The sequence below is a fragment of the Malus sylvestris genome, chromosome 10 (genome assembly GCF_916048215.2).
Source record: "Malus sylvestris chromosome 10, drMalSylv7.2, whole genome shotgun sequence".
Classification (NCBI taxonomy): domain Eukaryota; kingdom Viridiplantae; phylum Streptophyta; class Magnoliopsida; order Rosales; family Rosaceae; genus Malus; species Malus sylvestris.
The window spans coordinates 40,082,368-40,097,169 of record NC_062269.1 but is presented as its reverse complement, the minus strand read 5'-3'; the positions used below and the strand labels follow the sequence as shown (position 1 = coordinate 40,097,169).

The following is a 14,802-nucleotide window of genomic DNA, read 5'->3' as shown; positions in this document are numbered from 1 at the left end:
AGCATTCCGACTCCGGAGGTGAGTTTTAAAATCTGTTTGTTTAAGTGATTGTAATGCGTTCGATAAAGAAAATCTTAACCGCCAAGACAAACTTAATATTTTAAAACGACAAATATCATACTTTTCTTCAAATGAAAAAACGGTAATTGTTGGACAAGATTACAAACCTTGTTTGAAATAAGAAAATCAACAAAACGACCAACATGAACTTTAGCATGGACAATGTCTCGAATGTTTTTATATGTACCACAAATTTTATGTGGTAAATATACATGGGCATTTGAGATACTTCACATATTATTTTCTGTGTTGATTTTGTTACTTGTGTTAATGTTCCCGTTACAACAAAAGAGATTTGTAATCATCCTCTAATGGCCAATTCCCCTCTACAATATAAAGACCAAAATAGTCATTAACATTGCGGTCTAATGAAATTCATCTTTAAATCTAAAGAAAACTAATGAAAAGGGTTTGAAAACTTTGAGTATTAATGATAAGGACAAAATAAAGGGTAAAGTGAATAGTACCAGGATTGACTTTTTAGTGTAAAAATGTGGTTTTTCGTTAAAGTGAACAGTACCGGGTGCTTTTCGTTAAAGTTCCCTTAAATCTAAGGTCTCAAGACTCTCAACTCGAACTGATTTGAATGACAAGTTATTTTTGAAGCTGCCCAAATTAACGGTCGAAAATGAAGCAAACTATCTCTGTTTTATCACTTAACAGCAACGCCTTTGTTTTCTTCTTCCAACCAAAACAGAAAAAGGCATCAGCTTCCCTCCAAAAACCAAGCTTGGTATATGTCGTCGGTCTGCATAATCATCAAGGTACGATCTTTTGCATTTTTCAGTGCCAACAAACAAAACAATCGAATACCCAGTTCATCATGCTCTTCTAATCTTTGAGGGGTTTTTGAAAATTTTGGGATTTTTTCGAATTCTGGGTTTTGTGAATTTTGTTGAATTGAATGATGGGGAGCAAGAATTGGGTAGCATTAGTTCTGTTTGTCCTTTTAGTTTTTGAAGGTTATTTCACTGAAACTGTGGTTTCTGCCACCGTGACATATGACCACAGAGCACTGGTTATTGATGGGAAGCGGCGGATTTTGCAGTCGGGATCTTTTCATTACCCTCGAACCACTCCGGAGGTGAGTTCTAAACATCTGTTTGTTTATGTGATTGCAATGTGCCTATTGAGAACCTTTGAAAAAGGGTATTAGAGGGTGAATTATACTGACAAGGTGGGATTGTTCTTGTTGGGGGGCAATGCAGGTGTGGCCGGAAATTATTAAGAAAGCGAAGGAAGGGGGAATAGACGTGATTGAGACTTACGTTTTTTGGAACTACCATGAGCCAGTAAAAGGCCAGGTATATATAAGTAACCCTAGCAATTGCAGCCTCTCAGTTAGCTAGTTAGTCCTTTAGGTCTATTGACAACTATTTTCTCACTAGATTTGTCTTTAGTTTGACGGATTTTTTCGTTTTACATAGTACTACTTTGAAGGCAGATTTGATTTGGTGAAATTTGTGAAGACAGTCCAAGAATCAGGCCTTCTAGTTCATTTGAGGATTGGCCCGTATGCTTGTGCTGAATGGAACTACGGGTTTGTTTTGTTTCTTGTGATGTTCATTGCACCGGCCTCAGTTTCTTAGTTTTGTAGCATTGTACTGATTCTTCAGATGTCACTATCTTATGACAGGGGATTTCCAATTTGGTTACACTTTATTCCCGGAATTCAGTTTCGCACAACAAATGCACCTTTTAAGGTACTTGATATGTTTATACTTGGTAGTGGGAATGGTTGCTTCATGAGTAAAACCCGACCACTTACTTTTCCATCTTTATTTCCATTGCTTATGCTTTTAAGAGAAAGTTGTTCAAATTAATGCCCAAATTTCAAGCGGTTTCCTTTTGAGTCTTATGGATGGGTAAATTTTATACTTGTCAAAATGCAGAAGGAAATGAAGATATTTCTTGCAAAAATTGTTGAAATGATGAAAATGGAGAATCTCTTTGCATCACAAGGAGGCCCAATCATTCTTACTCAGGTGCTTCCCTTTGACGGTTAGCCAATTTACCAACTGCATGTATTTTGAGTCAGATTCGGATCGAGATATATAGTGATAAGATGGTTGTGCAGATTATGTATCCAAAACTTCGCTAGGGCACTCGTGGTGTTTTCTTATGCAATTTGATGTAGTAATCAGGCTAACAAAAATGACAGTTTTATTTTGCATTACTCAATTTTTATTTCTTCAATCGCATTCTTATATGTGCTCTCACAGGTTGAAAATGAATTTGGAAATGTTGAAGGGTCCTATGGGGTTGGCGGAGAATTATATGTCAAATGGGCTGCAGAAACTGCTGTTAGTCTCAATACATCTGTACCTTGGGTGATGTGTGTGCAAGATGATGCCCCGGATCCAGTTGTGAGTGTTTGAACTTGATTTTTCATGAAAAGGTGTAGCCTATGTATCAAGAGCACTGCTTTTCTTCAAGAAGTAAAATTACCTTTTAACTTATGAGGCATCTAGATATATCTTCTCAGAGTTTCTCCCTCCTTTTCATTGTTATTTCCTTGATTCCAGTTTAAGGGTTGAAGGGGTTTCGTTGGAGAGCAAACTCCCGAGATATTCATTAGTTTTATAAATTACCTGCAGATAAACACATGCAATGGATTTTATTGCGATGAGTTTACTCCAAATTCCCCATCCAAACCGAAGATGTGGACAGAGAATTACAGTGGATGGTAAGATCTTTGCTTATTTAGCCTATCAAATTGTGTATAGGATACAGGAGTCCTCTCTGGAGTTCAATTGGAAGTACAGGTTGTTGAATTTCATATGTAATGTATAGGTTCCTTGGATTTGGCAATCCAATCCCCTTTCGACCTGTTGAGGACCTTGCTTTTGCTGTTGCACGATTTTTCGAAACAGGTGGCACTTTTCAAAACTATTACATGGTAAGCTACACAGATTCTCTTTCTCTACTATCTCTAGTTCTAGCCTTGATTGGTAGATGTTAGCATTTTCATCACCATATAATTCCATAAACATCATCATAATGTCTTCATTCTCCGACATTTCCTTGCAGTATTTTGGCGGTACCAACTTTGGGCGAACTGCTGGAGGCCCTTTGGTTGCAACGAGCTATGATTATGATGCTCCTATAGATGAATATGGTAACTTTATCCAACACTTAGTTTGATATGCACATCTCCTTTTGTTGTTTCATCTTCTGAAGCATCTTATGCAGGTTTTCTTAGACAGCCAAAATGGGGACATCTGCGTGACTTGCACCTGGCAATAAAACAGTGTGAAGAATATATGATCAGCTCTGATCCGACACAAATGAAACTTGGTACTAATTTAGAGGTGTGCGACATATTTCAAGATCCTTATATGTTTTCTGGACTTAAAATCAATTTGTTTTCGAAGACTCAGTTTTAACCATTGTTTTCTCTTGTTCATATCTCTCACTCCATCCTAACTTCGGGTTTCCCTTTTCTTTCATCAGGCACATATCTACCATAAAACATCCAATGAGTGTGCGGCATTTCTTGCTAATTATGACAGTAGTTCAGATGCAAATGTCACTTTTAATGGAAATATCTATTTCCTTCCAGCTTGGTCTGTGAGCATCCTTCCGGATTGTAAGAATGTTATATTTAACACCGCTAAGGTACGGATCCTGTTGCAATTTAGTATATCATGGGCCAATCCGGACTAGCAACTTCTTTTAGCACAAAACAGAATGTCCCAGAATCTCTTGAACCTAACATTTGCCTGATTATTTTTCCTCTCCTAAATGTGTCACAATTGAAGGTTGTCTCACAAAGAAATATTGGACATTCTCCTTTCGCCCTCACACCCGGTGTACATGATTTCATACTGGAACCAGCTTCATGGAGTTGGTATAAAGAGAGAGTTGGTACTTGGAGTAACAATTCATTTACTGACTCAGGCTTACTGGAGCAGATAAGTACTACGAAAGATGTTAGTGATTATTTATGGTATACAATAAGGTAAAGAATCCAGTTTTGATCATCTTCTGAGCTCATCAGAACGGTGCAATCCAAATCCTTGGCATACTTGCATTATAGTTGTTTTTGTTCTTATCAAAATTTGACATGTTCTTGAATGTGCTTCACCATACTGGCAGCATTAATGTGAATGAAAACATAATAACCCGTCAAGAGGAAGAACTTTTTTTACACATCGAGAGTCTGGGACATGCAGCCCTAGTTTTCGTAAATAAAAGACTTGTGGGTAAGTAGTCTATTGAATTGCAGAGAAGCGAAAAACTGACCATCTAATTATTCGGAAGCTTTGAATCTTACCTTCCTTTGTGCATCTAAACGAACATTTTATATCGCTATCTTGAAGGATTTGGATATGGTAACCATGAAGATGCAAGTTTCATCGTTGATGAGAAGATTACTCTAAACCACGGAAACAATACAATAGATTTGTTGAGTATGATGATTGGTGTACAGGTACGTAAAAACTGTTTGTTAACAGCCATCTTTGCACCGTTTCCTCTGCTTATATAAACAGTGTGTGTAACTATTCAGAAATTTTATGCAGTAATTACTGTTACTAAATCTCTGTTATTTTCCAGAATTACGGGCCGTGGTTCGATGTTGCAGGAGCAGGAATCTTTTCTGTTGTTCTTAGAGACTTGAAGAACAGAACAAATGATCTTTCTTTTGAAGAATGGACCTACCAGGTGGGACTTGAGGGGGAATACCTTGGATTGGATAACATAAGCCTTGCAAACAGTTCACTGTGGACTACAGGGGCTGCTCCACCACTTAATCAGAGTTTGATATGGTACAAGGTAAGTAGTTGGCATGCTTGACTGATGTTTTTCTGTTTCCTTTTCACCCGCTTCAATTGATGTTCTTCTCATCCTCAGGTTTCATTCCTTGCTCCTGAAGGCAAGGGTCCTTTGGCGTTAAATCTTGCTAGCATGGGAAAGGGACAAGCGTGGGTTAACGGGCAGAGTGTAGGGAGATATTGGCAAGCCTACCTCTCGCCATCAACTGGTTGCGTAAACGGCAGTGATTGTGACTACAGAGGAGCCTATAACGCATCTAAATGTCTAAGGAACTGTGGTCAACCGGCTCAAACTCTGTAAGAGTGAACATTGCTGGTTTTGTTCATTTTGTAGTCCTGTATATATTTTGCACGATGCAGTATTATGCATCTCTTGCACGTAGATTTACTAACAAATGCGAAGACATAATGTTTAGGTATCATATTCCCCGTACATGGATACATACCGAAGATAACCTTCTAGTTCTCCACGAAGAGCTTGGTGGTGACCCTTCAAAGATTTCTTTGAGGACAAAAACTGGCCAAGAAATATGTGCACATGTATCCGAGACTGATCCTCCGCCTGCCAGTTCTTGGAAACCAAACTCGGAACTCATATCTCAAAACCCTGAAGTTCAACTGACCTGCGAACGAGGATGGAGTATCACTTCAATCAATTTTGCTAGCTTTGGAACTCCTATTGGAAATTGTGGCACATTCGCTTCGGGAGCTTGCAGTGCTGACATCTTATCAATCGTTCAGCAGGTAAGCGAGACCTCAGCTTATTCATATTATAATGTTGAACCAGTAACTCATATGTTTTCGTAGGGGACTATTCACACTCCCCTCCAATGAGCTTCTTGCACTCCTCTTTTTAAGAGTTGAAAACTATGAAATATTGACTTACGGGTGTAAGGGGGTGAAACGGGATTGCAAATAGTAGTTTCTAATTAGAGAGGGCTTAAACATGCTTAACACCTTTGCTTGTATCAATGGACTTGCAGGCTTGCCTTGGCCAAGAAGGATGTTCAATCCCTATCTCCGCGGCAACCTTGGGCGATCCTTGCCCCGGAGTGCTTAAGAGTTTAGCTGTCGAAGCTATTTGCAGTGAATGAAAGTTCCACTTCGTACCCTTAATAAGATGGATCAGTTTTGCATGAATGTCGAGAAGGGCATTCAGCGTTATTATAGACCCGACATCATGAGGTCTGGACCATTTTGTTCACTTGATTACTTAATAACAATTATATGATCACACAAGCAGCAGTATCTTTCCGATATGCTGACTGCTTTCCAAGAGCCGGTGAGCTTCTGCTGCCTAAGATAACGGAAAAGACATGTAGATCAGAGTTTTCACCTTGCCAGCAACAATTGCAGGCCACACATTGTTCTCCCACCTCCCTAACAATTACCCATTTGTTCTCTAGACCTTTGTACCGCATCCGCAAGGCGGCAGCTGCATACAAAACCACCATCTGATACAAGGATGTTGATAATGTCAGGCTTCCAAGGCTCCCAAGCTGCATTGGATATCCTATATGTTAAACTGCTACTTCAATACAACCCAGTCTCTTCTTTTGCTGACTCATTCTCTTTTGAGCATATGCAGTGTAGAGATGCATTCGCAAATCGTTCGGCAAGAACCCACACGGAACCATCCCCACGATTTTGATAGCTATACCCACCAAAGCATAGCTATCACGCGGTTTCCTTTCGGCCACCATGGTCCGAACACTTGAATTACGATTAACGTATCGCTTAAAAAATAAACCCTATTAGCTAGTTTCCAATTTCCAAAATGATTTATTTACATTCAGTTTTGTACTCAGAATCTACTGGGATTCGTATTTCACTTGTACAATCAAGATTACTAGCAAACGCTGTATATACATATATAGATATATATACATATATAGATATATATACATATATATATATATATATATATATATATATATATATATATATATATATATCTCGACTCTCTCCATGATTCCATATTGGTTGAAATCCTTCGTCGGCTTTCCTGGAAATCCGCAGTTGAGTGCATGTGCGTGTCCAAACGTTGGTGCAGTCTCGTTGTTGATAATCCTCGTTTTGATGACCCTTTTTTGCGTGTCCAAATTGATAAGCAGAGGCCCGTTACGCGTAGTCTAATCGTCACGAATCCAATAGACTTGAGGGATTTCTTTACCACGTCCGAGCACCCTTGGGCGCCCAAAAGAGTACTCCGCGGCAACCGGCTGCGGTGCAATTTCTCCTTGAGTTTCCTCCCTTGTATTCAAGGGCCTGTCAAGAAAATAGCTGAAGGAGGTGAACCCATTGTGGTAGCAGCTCACAAAGACTTTGTTTTTTGCTCCGGGACGAGGTGGTTTCAACAGGATTACTACACATGTTATCCATACACCATGCAATGGAATGCCATTCCTCCCCCTCCTCAATGCACCAAGCAAGTAATCGTTGGACTCATGTGCAATCCCTACAACAACCTTGATGAACGTCGTGTTTGTGACGATCAGTGTAGGTACAGGGTTGTGCAAATAATTATTCCTAATGATAGAGATGAAAGGTGTAATTCATCCCTCGGTCAATTCAAAGCGGAGATTTTTTGCTTCCGAGACTCGTAAATGGACAGAAAGAGTTGCATTATACCCAAAAAATAGAGTATTTTTTGTTGGTAATTTGGTTCAAATGCATGTGGCAGTTGTTTTCGATGGAATGTTGTACTTCTTGAGCGATGATGGCTTTGTTATTGGTCTGGATCCCTACGAAAACTATATCACTCCTCCTCCCGCGAGTCCTACTAGTAGTAGTACTACTAGTACTGTTGATGGTAATAATTATATTAATTGTCATTTCATTGATAAGCCTGAAGGTGAAGATGCAGTAAAATCTGACTTCCTAGGTGCGTTTAGATCATCATCAGGATCTTATATGGGAATGTGCCTGCTCGTTCTAGATAGTTCAGGTTCCTTTCGTGATCTGTGTGCTTGGGATTACGTGAAAGATGATCAGGCTGCAGCAGGCAAATGCTATTGGAGATTAGGAGGCAGAGTGAACCTGAAAAGTATGGTTACGCTTAATCCGCTCCCCATCAAATGGGCTCTTGACAGCCGCTTTCGTAACGAGTTACGTGTGCTTGCTTTGGACCCAAATGATGAGGATATCTTGTATCTAGAATTGTTTCAACACATTGTCAAGTTCAACGGTGTTGCAGGAACGCTAATCGAAGCTTGGAAAACTAAGGTTTCTTATGAAATGATGGCCAAAGGTGGTACTACTTCCCATTCATGCTCCCATGGTGGCCGATCCTGAAACGACGGGAGCAAGCTAGCTCAAATAATTCAAACTACCACATTAGCCGCCCACCCACCCACCTGCCATCACCATGACTATACTTGGTCTGAATCTCATAGTCCATGTCTCTACGTATGTGTAGTATCGATTATTATGTATATACATGTAACGTTGCTATTCCGAGCTAGCTAGGTTTTGTTATGTACTTGATTGTTAATTGACACTTGTAGACTTTGTCCTCGCATGATATAAAGTGTGTAAAATTTTTAGTCTGGATTCTGTTGGAGTGAAATTTCTTTCAGGAAGAAATACCTCCACAGATTCGTTGACCATAATCCTCACATTTGCCGAATCCCTCGTGAGTGGCGTCCACGAACAGTCTTTCTCTGAAGCTTGTCTAGGCGGGGGTACCTGCAAGAGATACTTTGACGCTCTAGTCAGTACAATTGAATTTATGTTCTTTAGCCTTGGGTTTTTCTTGCGTACCTTGCTCTTTGACTCTTCTCCATATTTATAGGACTACGACGCTTGGAGAACAAGTACCACGACATGTCCTTCTCTTCCTCTTTCTTAGTGGTCCTCCGTAGTGGAGGTGGTTATCTACCTCCTTCTCCGAACTCTTCGTGCAAAGCCTGACACGTTTCCCTTCCCTTGCGCGAGTGAGAAAGAGTCGGAATGTTTCTTTTGGGCTTTCCTCACAGCTTGTCTTGCACAACATCATCTCTTTGGATGATTGATATTGGCCCATGAGTCGAAACCAAAGCTGGCATCTTTTCCTATGTCATAATCTAATTCTTGAAACATCAAAGTACGACACAAAAGTAACTGAATCTTTATCAATTACAGCAAAAACTCAGCTCCTAATTTTACAAATTTTTATTGAACAAAAAAATAATCAAATAATAGCGAAAAAATTACTGCGCAGTAAACTGAGCTCTGCAATCTTGCAAATTTTGTAGTGGCCTTCTTTGCATCAAACCACCCTCAATCTGATCAGTTTCTTCAAGGACTACCTGTTGGACAACGTTGGTGTCCTTTCTGGCCTAATCAACAAGGTCGCACCCCCATGGGTGGTCGTGGTCCTATCTATCAATAAGTGCAGTGCAGTCCTATACATTGTTAATTTGGACGATGCTCAACATCTTCACGCAGCTTCCTGCCCTTGTTTTATCCCTGGATTTCTGAGTGAAGAATGAAGATGCTCTAGCTGCGGTGAAAGAATCGCGATGGGCATCTGCTGAAGGTGATCTTGCGGAAGTTTTCTCCAGGCCTGATGATGAGACACTACTACACAGCTACCATTGGTGATGGAGTAGTCCTTCACAGTACGTTGACGCACCGGATTTTAAGTGTAACTACAATGAAATGCTGCAGTAATTATATGAATGTTAATGTAGTATGGTTTACATATACGAACGTTTCTCTAATTATATGCTCATGGGATTCTCGAGTATGGAACATATTGGTTTAGCAGCTTGTGCGTGCTGGTGTATATGGTGCATGTGTGATCACTGGTCAGCAATTCACAGTTTTTCAGTCTGAAAGTAAAGGATAATGTTATGCCCTTGTTCAATAGGAGACTGCCGTGATTCTGCTGGACATAAAAGATAGGTATACTTCTGAAATCATTAGTTTGGCATGCAAATATGCTTACAAAAATGATACATCCGGAAGCACATTGAGCGGCCGGTATGTTCCATTTTCTGTTGAAGATTCGCTTTTTTCACAACAGGACCTTATAGAAGTTTTCTTTCACTATCCTGGAAAGGGTAAAGTACACAACATCATAGGAGAGAAAATGGTGAAAAACCTAGCCTCAGTTTCAAGCCTAACATGCTTTACAGTGTTTTTAATTCTCACACATGATAGTGCGTGATTGACTTAGAATACTGTCTATCACTGTATCATCTCAATTGCATGGAAGGCTCTTTTTGCAAAATGAAAAATAATAGACTTCTAGCTGACTACTGCAGCAATGACAAAACCTATACCTACATAATTGCCTGTCCTAGAAATATTTCTTAAATCCACTTTTTTCCGCATCGTATGGAAATGGATCATTTTCTCATCTAATTTTGTTGTTATCATGCGAGATGATTACTTCTTCTCCCAGTTACCTGTTGTGGAGAAAAGGCTAGCTCAAAGTGGGGTCCGTGTGGCTGCCACCCCTCAGCCGTGTTTTCTCTTCTCAAGCAAAAAAATTCCTCTTTCCAAAAAAAAAAAAAAAGAGAGCAAGAAAAATTGAGAAATTTGGAAAAGTAACCATATTTTAGACCTATATATAATTATAGCCACTATTTTAGTTTTATGATAATTCTAACCAAAATTTGATGTAAAAGTACTAATGTACCCTTAATATTAGGGTTTCTCACAACAAAAACTCCTTTAAACTCTCTTGCAACCTTCTGGTTTCTCACCTTAAACTAGATGAGCACCCTTTGCCAATTTAAGGGGCACTGGGTAGCATTCAAGAGGCTACATATTTTATGCTTTAAGATCTCAATTAATTGTTGTTTTTTCATGGTTAAGAGTAATGGGGATTTTTTTGTCATTAAGGGTATATTAGTACTTTTACATCAAGTTTTGGTTAGAATTATAAAAAAACTAAAATGGTGGCTATAATTCTATATGGGGTCTAAAATATGGTTACTTTTAAAAAAAATCCCAGAAAAATTTGCTGAAGCATAAAGATAAAAGGATAGGGAAAGACCTTCAGAGGAACACATAAAGTGGGGCCCACCATTATTGCTCACAGGTGGAAGCTCCCCTATGGGAGAGACCTCCCACGTATACCAACTCGTCAAGTCATAGGCTAAATATATAGGTAATGTTAGGGAAATTAAATTTAGAAACAAATTTTCCAAATTAAATGATGTGTCATCAGTAGGAATTGACACGTTTATCAATGCTCAAGTAATATACCAATTATTAACTTCCATGTCCTTTAGTTTTCAAAATTTTGTCTACAAATTTAATGTATCTAACATTATTCTAAATATATAGCACTTATAATCCCTGTAGTTCATCTCAATTTTCACTTTCTTCCTTGTAATTTCATTCAGTTAACACCGTTAGTTTAATCCGTACTTCTAAAATGAGTTTTCCAAACAAGAAGATGCGCAACAAAAATGGATGGAGAAATCAACTTAGTTGACGAATTGGATTGTAGCGAAAACATAATGAAGCTACAATAACGAAATACAACAAAAAAAATCTACACCAATGAAATCGAAAATCTGAGTAAATTGCAATGACTATTAGTGCAATTTAACCTAATTCTCAGTAAATCCCTAATATGTTGTGCTCCAACTCATCCCCACCTTGCTTGTGTTAAAGAATGACTTTTGGTTTACATAAATTAGTTGGAAGCCGAAACTTGTACTCATTGAATACCTTTGATGACTTGTAAGTTAACATAAGATTCCTTCTGCTGGGCCTATAAATAATCTGTATATAAGTATAGTAGCGTCAACAGAGAGAATTAAGATGGAGACGTACAGATACTTTGGGAGATTGTCCTTCCATTGGTTTGTTTTGTTGGCTTTTGTTTGCATTTTAGTTCCAAGAGCTCAAGGATGGAGCAAAGAGGGTCATATTATGACGTGCCGGATTGCGCAGGTAAATAAGCGAGATAGTTTCTTATGTGGACCTTAATGGCATCAACCACACAAGCCCACACTTGATGTGCACCATTAGAGTCTGCATGAGAGAATTTCTGTTAAATGAGTTGCCCTAGAGTCCAAGTTGTCCAAAGAGAACGTAACATTTATCACTCTTTGTAATTTACACGTCTAAACATTTTTTCATGTCATATTTTTAATCTATCAAAATTTCGAAGAACTTAATTAGAATTTCTTTTTTAATCTTTGTTATCATCCAAATTGCACAATTTACATGCCCTTAAGAAAAGGAAAACAAAAATGCAAGGCTGACCAGTTCTAGATTTCGAGTTTTCAAAGAAGCTCAAATCCTTCAAATATCCTGATTAATTAGTGATAAACTACAGGCACTTCTAAAGCCCGAGGCCGCAGAAGCTGTTCGAAATTTACTACCTCACAACGTCGATGGTGATTTATCAGCTCTCTGCGTATGGCCGGATCAGGTCAGGCATTGGTACAGATACAGATGGACTAGCCCGCTTCACTTCATCGATACACCGGATAATGCTTGCACCTTTGACTACTCAAGTAAAGCTTCCCCCTGCCTAATTAGTATTTAGCACTGCTTGATTAGCAAGAAAGCAACATTAAGGCAAAGTTTGGTTTTGAAAAAAAATAGGGGATTGTCATGATCAACATGGCGTGAAGAACATGTGTGTTGCTGGTGCCGTCCAAAACTTCACCTCTCAGCTTTCACACTACACAGAAGGAACATCTGACCGTCGATGTAAGGAACCCCGATTTTCTTACATATAGATTGATCATATTGCTTTAGGGTTTATCAATGTCTAATTTCTTGTATTGCACGGACAATAATATCAAGGTTTGTTTGGTGTTTGAATATCTTTGCAGATAATATGACTGAGGCCTTGCTTTTCTTGTCACACTTTATGGGAGATATCCATCAGGTAATATACATACCTGTGGGCAATTCCAGCAAATATGAATGTTATTTTTTAGATATCTTGGGATGTAATTTATATGAATTTCTGCCAAGTTTTTTTGTTTCTAATGGTCTTCGTGCATCCTTTGGCAGCCAATGCATGTCGGGTTCACGACAGATGAGGGAGGAAACACGATAGCCTTGCGTTGGTACAAGCACAAATCCAATCTTCACCATGTAAGCCCTTGAAGTTGTAGCTCTTGGAACAACCAAATAGTAGTCCGGCTATGGAACGAACATCCATTATTTATTAAAAATCGAAATGTCTTGTTTGTGCAGGTATGGGATAGGGAGATTATACTACAAGCTATGAAGGACTACTATGACAAAGACATGGAACTCCTCCTACAAGACATACAGGGGAACATCACAGATGTAAGAACCAATGTTTATTAATTATTAAATTACAGGGGATCTATCGATACATGGAATTATATGATTGAATTAATTATTAACTATGTTAACAGGGAATCTGGTCTGATGATGTTACATCATGGAAACATTGCGATGATCAACGTTCATGTATAAACAAGTAAGCTTTGATCAACGTTCATGGTCTCATGCGTATACACAAGTGTGCACAAGCACACACGTGTCCGTACAGACATACATAGCTTTGATATTTTGGTGGTCGATATTAGTGTTGAAATATACCTTGTTACGTATGTACTTAGGTATGCTACGGAGAGTATAAACATAGCTTGCAAGTGGGGTTACAAGGACGTTGGGGTGGGTGATACTCTTACAGGTATATACACGCAAGTACATTTTTACCAGTGTACATACATTACACATACACACTCCCAAATTTCAATTGTTAACTAATCAATGATGTGATTGAAATTTTTTAGAGAATTACTTCCTTTCTCGGCTACCTGTGGTGGAGAAGAGGATTGCTCAAGGCGGGGTTCGCTTGGCGGCCATCCTCAATCGCGTCTTCTCTTCCGGTAAAGAGACAGAAGTTGCTGACGAAGCATCACACTCACCCACCTAATCTAATCAACTAACCAGAAGTTGCTAATCAAACTCAAGCATGAAGATTGAACCCTAGCTAGAAGAAGACATGACATTCTAATTAGTACTTGCGTATTTGAAAACTTGTTATTCCACTTCATTGCTAAAATGCTAATGTATATATGTGCTAAAGTCATATTAAATGAAAAAAAGGAGGACGACTTCCATATCTCCAAATCGAAGGTTCTTTTTTTTTTTTCTTTAAAGGGGGACAACCTATCCCTGGCCACAGAGGCATTTCATTTTCAGCCTCTCCTTGACCACAGTTAAGCAGACTCACCAACTTGGAGCCTCGAATCCGAAACCTCCCTATTTTTTATATTTTGGGAGCTGGAATCCGCACTCTTACCACTAGACCACTTCATGTGGTTCAAATCGAAAGCTGAAGATGGTGTCATTACTTATGAAGTACACAAAAATCTTCGAAAAATTAGGAATCACATTTTTCACATTATGGTTGATGGAACTCCATTTTGACTTCCCTTTACTTTACACTAGTATTTTCTTGGATGAGAGGAGCTTAAAAAAAAAAAAAAAAAAAAAAACTAATGAAAAAGGCTTGAAAACTTTGAGTTTTAATGATAAGGACAAAATAAAGGGTAAAGTGAATAGTACCATGATTGATTTTTTAGTGTAAAAATATGGTTTTTCGTTAAAATGAACATTACCGAGAGTTTTTCGTTAAAGTTCCCTAAACAATATATATATATATTTATGAGAGGAGATTGGCTCCTTAAGATTGAGGAGGAGTTTCTCCTTAATTTAAATCGTTGCCAAATCATAGAACTTCATTTATATGATCGGAACCATTTATATTATAAAACACTACGTAAATATTAGCTCAGCTTTACAACAAATCAATTAAAATTAAGGTCGTGTTGTCAATCAACTGTACCAAATAGATAGACGTTCATAATGCTTTTATCGAATCCGTCCATCTATTTGTATATAGTTTGAACAAGAGCTGTTAGTTCCTGTTAGGTTAAATGATGTGTAAATATTTTGATGCGTAGTAGAGAATGCCTCTTTCCGCCACACAACAACACTCAAAAGACTTGGATTTGGGCCTCCTTGT

The 14,802-nt window shown here is 38.6% G+C and overlaps 3 protein-coding genes across 5 annotated transcripts; all 3 read left to right on the top strand.

Moving 5' to 3' along the window:
* The first annotated feature begins 833 nt into the window (after positions 1–833).
* Positions 834–6,113, top strand: LOC126587028 (beta-galactosidase 8-like). 2 transcript variants are annotated; one of them, XM_050251999.1, is made up of 18 exons: positions 834–1,144; positions 1,269–1,364; positions 1,488–1,600; positions 1,697–1,763; positions 1,953–2,045; positions 2,283–2,426; positions 2,658–2,746; positions 2,854–2,959; positions 3,091–3,178; positions 3,253–3,371; positions 3,514–3,678; positions 3,822–4,021; positions 4,159–4,265; positions 4,383–4,492; positions 4,618–4,836; positions 4,915–5,132; positions 5,252–5,579; positions 5,819–6,113. In XM_050251999.1, exons 1-18 carry the CDS (start codon positions 965–967, stop codon positions 5,927–5,929), a joined length of 2,553 nt encoding a protein of 850 aa, XP_050107956.1. In that variant the 5' UTR covers positions 834–964; the 3' UTR covers positions 5,930–6,113. The 2 variants fall into 2 exon arrangements, with proteins under 2 accessions (XP_050107956.1, XP_050107957.1); XM_050252000.1 differs by having other exon boundaries at positions 1,953–2,061; positions 2,311–2,426.
* A 107-nt stretch (positions 6,114–6,220) lies between these two features.
* LOC126587033 (endonuclease 1-like) lies at positions 6,221–13,904 on the top strand. 2 transcript variants are annotated; one of them, XM_050252010.1, is made up of 10 exons: positions 6,221–6,432; positions 11,678–11,729; positions 12,118–12,298; positions 12,390–12,497; positions 12,623–12,678; positions 12,807–12,890; positions 12,993–13,088; positions 13,181–13,245; positions 13,388–13,461; positions 13,565–13,904. In XM_050252010.1, the coding sequence occupies exons 1-10, from the start codon at positions 6,353–6,355 to the stop codon at positions 13,705–13,707; spliced, it is 939 nt and encodes a 312-aa protein (XP_050107967.1). In that variant the 5' UTR covers positions 6,221–6,352; the 3' UTR covers positions 13,708–13,904. The 2 variants fall into 2 exon arrangements, with proteins under 2 accessions (XP_050107967.1, XP_050107966.1); XM_050252009.1 differs by lacking the exon at positions 6,221–6,432 and having other exon boundaries at positions 11,587–11,729.
* Positions 7,028–8,446, top strand: LOC126587037 (uncharacterized). The gene is made up of 2 exons (XM_050252016.1): positions 7,028–7,881; positions 8,032–8,446. Exons 1-2 carry the CDS (start codon positions 7,368–7,370, stop codon positions 8,127–8,129), a joined length of 612 nt encoding a protein of 203 aa, XP_050107973.1. The 5' UTR covers positions 7,028–7,367; the 3' UTR covers positions 8,130–8,446.
* Positions 13,905–14,802: the final 898 nt, after the last annotated feature.